This window comes from Lactuca saligna, chromosome 5 (genome assembly GCF_052625555.1).
Source record: "Lactuca saligna cultivar CGN05327 chromosome 5, ASM5262555v1, whole genome shotgun sequence".
Classification (NCBI taxonomy): Eukaryota; Viridiplantae; Streptophyta; class Magnoliopsida; order Asterales; family Asteraceae; genus Lactuca; species Lactuca saligna.
Window position 1 is genome coordinate 150,139,870 of NC_136421.1, and position 7,506 is coordinate 150,147,375.

The 7,506-nt window shown below is 35.1% G+C and overlaps 1 protein-coding gene across 2 annotated transcripts; it reads left to right on the forward strand.

Annotated features, from left to right (window-relative positions):
* Positions 1–243: 243 nt before the first annotated feature.
* On the forward strand, positions 244–4,645 carry LOC144997135 (protein FAR1-RELATED SEQUENCE 6-like). 2 transcript variants are annotated; one of them, XM_078956968.1, is made up of 3 exons: positions 244–796; positions 896–3,015; positions 3,102–4,645. In XM_078956968.1, exons 2-3 carry the CDS (start codon positions 2,590–2,592, stop codon positions 3,372–3,374), a joined length of 699 nt encoding a protein of 232 aa, XP_078813094.1. In that variant the 5' UTR covers positions 244–796; positions 896–2,589; the 3' UTR covers positions 3,375–4,645. Both variants share the same exon structure in this region; 1 of them encodes a protein (XP_078813094.1).
* The last annotated feature ends 2,861 nt before the right edge of the window (positions 4,646–7,506 follow it).

Sequence of the window (7,506 nt, forward strand, 5' to 3'; positions counted from 1 at the left end):
CTTTTATACAATTTTTATACAGGTGTTTTTAAACCAAGCATTTTATAAATATTTAAAATTTTTCTTACAAGTTTTTAACTTTCTTTTTCATAGAACTTTTTATAAGTTTCATACAAATTTTTCTAAACTTTCTTTTAAATATTTTTAAAGTGTTCCACAAACTTTAGATGATAACTTAATACTAGTTTAAAATGTTGTATTAAAAAAAATAAAAGTTTAAAACAATTACATTATATAGATTTTTTTTATTTGCTACTTAATTTTTTTTAAAAGACCTATTGTTACATATTTAATTTATTTAATTTTATTTTTAGATACTATTTACTTTAAAAATATTGTATATACTTAAAAACAAAAAAGAAAAAGAAAAATAGGAGGCTATATAAAATAGAAAAAACATCATAAATGATCCCTGTGGTTTCCTAAAATATGAAGTTTAGGCCCTGTGGTTTAAAAACTTCATAGATGTTCCTTGTGCTTTCAAAACTTTTAACAGATAATCCTTATCCCTCACACCACTGGAACCCCACTGTTAACTCTTATTTCATTAAAATAATATAAGGGCAAATCAATCTTTTCACCTGTGCCCTTTTCTTTATTGAGGGAAATGATTATGCCACTGTCTTCTTTACGTCAACCCCCAAACACTCTTCATTTCCCAAGAGTACAGTGACTTCGTCTTCAACAGATCACTCTCATCCAAGAAACGAAATTGGGGTTTAGGGTTTACACAACACCAAAAGACAATGTATTCGTGAAAAAAATACGTGCGTGAAGGACTTGCAATCGAGATACGGTAAGATTTTTCATAAAAAAAACTTAAGTTTTTGTTTTCCTTAAATGTATTCGTGAAGATAAATCATCTTCTTTACCCTTTCTATTTTTGTGTTTGCAGAGGGATATAATAACTATTTCACATTGAAGATACACTATAGTGGTGTCTTCACCAAGTCACCTGGAAGGAAAATGTCGATGGTACTGTATCATACGTAGATGACGTTGACACTAATTTATTTTCAGTCCATGAACTCGATGACATGGTTCGAGAATTAGGATACAAAGGTGAACAAACTCTTTACTGCCATTTCTGTATCCTTGAATTTCCCTTAGACTACGGGGTATTGCCTTTAGGTAATGACCAAGATGTTCTTAAATTGGTTTCGTATGTCCCTAAACACAGACTTGTAAAGGTCTATATTGAAATTGGTCAGACTAGGGTAGCTAGTTATTTTAAGTTTCCTTCCAAAGTTGTTATTGAGGAACTGGAACCTGAGAGTGTGTCACCGGAACTTAATAGAAAAAAACCTTGTAGAAGAGAAGTAGGATCGTGTAGTAAAAAGCTTGAGTTAGACCACCCTGCCAACCATGTTGTTGACCAGTCACAGGTAATAGATATGGATGAAAGTCATGATCATTCAAAGACTATTGTTCCATATGTTATGTCTCAAGTTAGCCAACGAAGTAATGTCATTGATGTGAATGAAGGATTAATCATGGGCCACATAGAAGAAGTGTGTAAGGGTAATTTAGGCAATCTTGCAGAGGAACCAATTTGTGAAGATATTGATGGACAACAAAGTGTAAGACTCGATGAATTTGAAGCATTTACAGATGATTATTCAACTTATGCCGACTTTGATGCTGAGTACAGTGTACCAAATGGTGAAGAGAATCAAGTAGAAATTGAAATTCTAGAGGGCATGGTAAGTGATGATAGTAGAGATGCTTTCTATAGTCAGAATGAAGATGGTTCTGATTATAGTGGAGATGATTCTGATGATAGTGACTACATTGTACATGAGTCTAACTTGCAATTTGATGGAGATGTAGACATGAGTGAATTCCAAAGTGCCGTGGATGGAGATGAACATGGAATTTTAAACAAGCAAAACCGAAAGTATAGGGAATGACATAGTTGATGAAGAGTTGGAAGTTATTCAAAGTGATGATTGTCAGTATGCATGATTTTATGAAGATGAAAGGACAAAAATGCTTAAGGAGTTGAGTAGGTCAACTTCATGCTCACATGGGGAGATCCATTTAAAACCATATAGGGTGGGGCAGTGTTTCAAAACAAAGAAGGAAGTTGTGGACCACATGCATTCACATGCTGTAAATACAAGGAGGTCCCTATACTTAGCAAAAAATGATAAAATCCGGATAAGGGTCAAATGTGGAGGTGTTGTGGGCCAATCTACTGAAACAGTTAAATGTGGTGGGTCATCAACTAGAAGTAAGTTAAAGTGTAAGGGACAATCTAATTAAACAGTTGAATGTGGTGGGCCATCAACTAGAAGTAAGGTAAAGTGCAAGGGCAAAAATGTGATTAGTAAAAAAGGATAATGTCCTTGGGCAGTCCAAATCTCGAGGCCATATGAGAATAAGGATTGGTTGGTGAAAACAGTACACGATGTCCATAAATGTTTGCAGACAAGATTAGTTAAAGCTTGTACTTCCAAATATTTAGCAAACTTAATTGTTCCATAAATTCAGAGTAACCCTAAAATTCCAATCAAAGCTTTACACGAGGAGTTATGTAAGAAGCTGGAGCTTGGTGTGTCAATTCAAAAAGTTGCTAGGGCAAAGCAAATGGCTGAACGTGTGATTAGTGGGGACTACCAACTTCAATATGGGTATCTGAGGGATTATGCTTTAGAATTGCTAAACACTAATCCTAGTTCAACTGTTAGGATAGATGTGTATCCTGAACCATGCTTGTCGACTACTACAAGAACTTTTAGAAGAATATATGTATGTCTACGTGCATTGAAGTTGGGATTCAAAGCTGGGTTAAGGGATTTCCTGGGAGTTGATGGTACATTCTTGAAAGGCCCATATACTGGGCAGGTACTAACTGCTATGGGTCTAGACTCAAATAATGGAATATACCCTGTAGCATATGCAGTGGTAGAGGGTGAAACAACTAGTTCTTGGACCTGGTTCATGGAACTGTTAGGAGAAGACTTGGAATTGGGAGCAAATTCAAAATTTACCTTCATTTCTGATAGACAAAATGTATGTTTTACCTAATTATTTATCATGATAGTGTACCTTACTTTCTATTTTTATAAATGAAACTGACTATATTTGCATTTGTTAAGGGGATAATACCAGCAGTTGCAAAAGTATTCCCCAATGCAGAACATAGGTTTTGTTTGAGGCATATTCAGGAGAATTTGAAGAAACAATGGAAAGGAAAAGAGTTGAGTGACTTGGTTTGGGAATGTGGTAGATCAACAACATTAAATCACCTTAAATATGCAATGGATGGGTTGAAGAAAATAAATGATGAAGCTCATTCTTGGTTGTGTAAGATTCCTGCAGAGACATGGTCTAAATCTCACTTCAGTGTTATGTCATTTAGAAGTTGTTGAGTTTTATGTTTTAATATAAAATTTGTAATTTCTCTTTTTGAATATATTTTTCACAGGTAGGGCACACACTGATTGTTTGTTGAATAATCTGTGTGAGGTATTCAATGCTAAGATAGAGGGAGGTAGGGATAAACCAATCATCACCTGCTTAGAGTATATTAGAGAGTATCTCATGAAGATATTGCGTGTTGTGCAAAAGGAAATAGATAAGTGTCAAGGGGAACTAAGTACTACTGCAACTATAATTTTAGAGGAGATTAAGACTTAAGCAACAAAGTATGTAGCTAAGTATAATGGGGCAGGAAAGTACCAAGTTGCAAGCACATGGCAGGATCAGTATGTGGTGAACCTAAATGAAAGAAGTTACACTTGTAGGTTCTGGGAGATTACATGTTTTCCATGTAGGCATATTTTTTCTGCTATATGGAACAAAATTGTAAATGGAGAAGATGCCCCTGATGTTGAGGATTGGGTCCATCCTTGCTATAAGTTATCAACATGGAAAGCCATGTATCTGAACAAAATTGATCCAATAAATGGTCGTTCAATGTGGCCAAAAAGTGATTGTCCATTCACTTTAACTCCACCAAAACATCACACACAGGTTGTTATGTCAACTAGGCTAGATATGTACTTTTAATGCCAGCATGTATGTTTATGTTTTAAATATTAATAAATGCATATGTGTGGGTTAGGAGGCCAAAAAAGAAGAGAAGGAGAGGTGTTGATGAGTCCAACAACCAAACCACTAAATTGAGCAGGAAATTTCTTGCAGTCACATGTTCAAAGTGTCATAACAAGGGGCACAAGTCCAGAACATGTAAAGGGCAGAGAGGCATTGGTGAAGTTGGAACAAAGGGGAAGACACAAGGAAAGGGAAAAGGGGTTGTAAATTCTGTTAAGTAGTTAATTAGATGTTTGGGTAGTTAGGTCTATTGAAAATTGAATTATGGTTTGGTTGTTTAAATTATGGTAATTAGGTCTTTTGTAATATTTGTATGGGTTAAGACCTTCCATCAGTAAGTATGTTGAAACTAAGTGTCATGTTTAAACACAAACTTGTAATGATTTTATCAACATTTTGCTTATGAATTACCCTCTCCAAACCTTTCTCAAAAAGATGCATGTATAACAATGTAGATTTGAAATACCATTCCTAAGCATTTGCAAGATGCAGTTATAACAATGTATCATACGAAAATACACATCAAAGCCATTGATTTATAACAAAATACATAATCATCATTTCCATTAACTTAATGTGTTACACTTCATACAACAAAATGAAACCAAAAATACCCATTCCATCACAATCCAAAACCCCTTGAAGTAGTTAGATGCGTACAAAAGAAACCAAAACCCCTCATCCTATTACCATCCAAATCCTTAAACCACCTTACTGGTTAAAATAAAACCAAAAAAACAACATCAGCTGGTAGTTCCACAGTTCTGCACTTGCAATCATAACCCTCTCTTCCAACCGATTCATTGATCTTATCAAACCTGGAATCACCACCAATACCCTGGCACATATCGGAGGGTCAACCAACCTTACGCACCCATATCTTGAACAATTGAAAAATTGCCTTCCTGGGTTACGATCCGTCCATGACATCAACTTCGTTGTTCCCATTCCATATCTACAAATTGCCATCTTTGACACTCGCAGAATTCATTTTGCAATTGGATGCATAGTAGAGTGAGAGTAGAAGAGGGTGGGTGCGAGAAGCGTTTTCAAAATATCAGACTTGCATTTGGTTATAAAGAAGAGGGCACAGGTGAAAAGACCGATTTTCCCTTATATTATTTTAATGAAATAAGAGTTAACGGTGGGGTTCTAACGGTGTGAGGGATAAGGACCATCTGTTAAAAGTTTTGAAAGCACAAGGACCATCTATGATGTTTTTAAACCACAGGGCCTAAACTTCAGATTTTGGGAAACCACAGGTACCATTTATGATGTTTTTTCTATAAAATCTTCCACAAAATAAAAACATAATTATTAATTAAAAAGTAAAGTTTAGAAGTTATAAATATTTAATTAATATTTAGGAATTTATAAATACTTTAAAAGTAATGTTTGAAAAAAATAATACTAACAAATATGAAAAATAAAATCGCTATTAAAAGTGGGGAAAATGACTTATCATTGTAATTAACTTTTCGTTTTCTTCACATTTATATAACTTTATTTTTTTTGTAGATATTTGACTATTTAACTTATTAAATGAGTTCAAATATTACCATTGTCACTTGCTATAGCCGATGAAAATGGTAATATGTGAACACATATAACAAGTTAAATGGTCAAATATGTACAAAAAAAAAAGAAGTTGCCTAAATATGAACAAAACGACAAAGATGATTACCATGGTAACTCATTTCCCATTGTACAACAATACCATTGAACTTTTTTGTGTATATGTATCACTAACCAACTATAGCATATGTATACTTATAACTATTAAACTTCACATTTTGTTTAAAAAATATTATTGTGTTGTTGGTAGGCCTGTCAATGGAACGAGTTTTGACCTTCCAAACATTTTATTAAACGGTTTGCGTACGGATCATCACCGATCCGCTCCGTTTTATAACCAGTCCCATATAAATTTTAGAATTATACGTTTATGTTTTATACTGCTTAAAGTTTAATTTTAGCTCCAATCGAAAGTCTAAAGAGCAAAGGCTAAATACCAAACTGTTTTTACATAAGACTTGAGGAGTTAAATTATAGATTTATAGTCTTCTATTAAGTAAAATGTATTTGATTATTCAAAAAACCTACGGGTTACAAGGCACGTTTGAAGATCTGCTGATTCGGTAGATAAGGTATGAGTTTGATTATGCAAAACCCTGCAGGTTACGGAGCGAGTTTGGATTGTATTTTGAAATTTGTTATAAGGTTTTGGATCATGGCCGATTCGCTTCAAACTCTCCCTATTGCCAGGTTTATTGGTAATAGTAGGTCAGAAGCTAATGACATGCTATGTGACATTTTATTGTTTATTATCTACATATCATACCATTGAGCTTTTTGTTTGTACATATTTTACCATTAATTTTATATAATTTATTAAAAGATACCATTTCAAAAATTGTATATATTATTACATAAAAATGGGTTCTCCACCGCCCATTGCAGCTCCTTTATGGTACCAAGTGCACCATTTTCACTGATCACAAAAGCCTCAAACATATTTTAAATCAAAATGAACTAAACATGAGGCAGCGGAGATGGATTGAGCTGCTAAATGATTACGAGTGTGAGATCAAGTACCACCCAGGCAAGGCTAACGTGGTAGCTGATGCCCTGAGCCGAAAGAAATATTCAAGTCGTCGCGTGAAAACTCTATCAATCACCATCAAATCTCACATAACCTCACAAATCAAGGAAGCCCAATTGGACGCATTGAAACCATAGAATGTCACTAGTGAATCACTACGTGGAATGGATAAGGAATTTGAAGTTAAAGAGGATGGACCTCACTACTTCATGAACAGAATATGGGTTCCTAAGATTGGGGGATTTAGAGAAGTAGTCATGCATGAAGCCCACAAGAAGCAATACTCCATACATCCTGGTTCAGATAATATGTACCTGGATATCAAGCAACATTATTGGTGGCCAAGCATGAAAGCAGAAATTGCCACTTATGTAAGCAAGTGCCTCACCTACGCTAAGGTAAAAGTGGAATGCCAAAAGCCCTCGAGACTATTGCAACAGCCCGTGATACCCGAGTAGAAATGGGACCAGATTACTATGGACTTCGTGACCAAACTACCCAAGACAACTGACGGATTGGACGCCATATGGGTAATTATCGATAGGTTAACTAAATCCGCTCATTTCTTGCCAATAAGGGAATCCTACAAGATGGATAACATAACTAGAATATACATCAAGGAGATTGTGAGACTTCATGGGGTGCCAGTATCGATTATCTCGGATTGAGATAGTAGATTTACTTCACTATTTTGGTAGTCGCTGCAAAAGGCAATGGGAACGCGACTTGACATGAGCACTGCTTACCACCCTCAGAAGGATGGCCAAAGCGAGCGAACCATCCAAACACTCGAAGATACGCTTCGAGCATGTGTGATAGACTTCGACAAGTCATGGGATACCCAC

What these genes read in the sequence shown, in the direction of transcription:
- LOC144997135 (XM_078956968.1), top strand. Translation starts at nt 2,590, where the DNA reads ATGGCTGAACGTGTGATTAGTGGGGACTACCAACTTCAATATGGGTAT. An exon ending in TCATTTCTGATAGACAAAAT is followed by an intron (nt 3,016 to 3,101) that starts GTATGTTTTACC and finishes GCATTTGTTAAG; the next exon opens with GGGATAATACCAGCAGTTGC.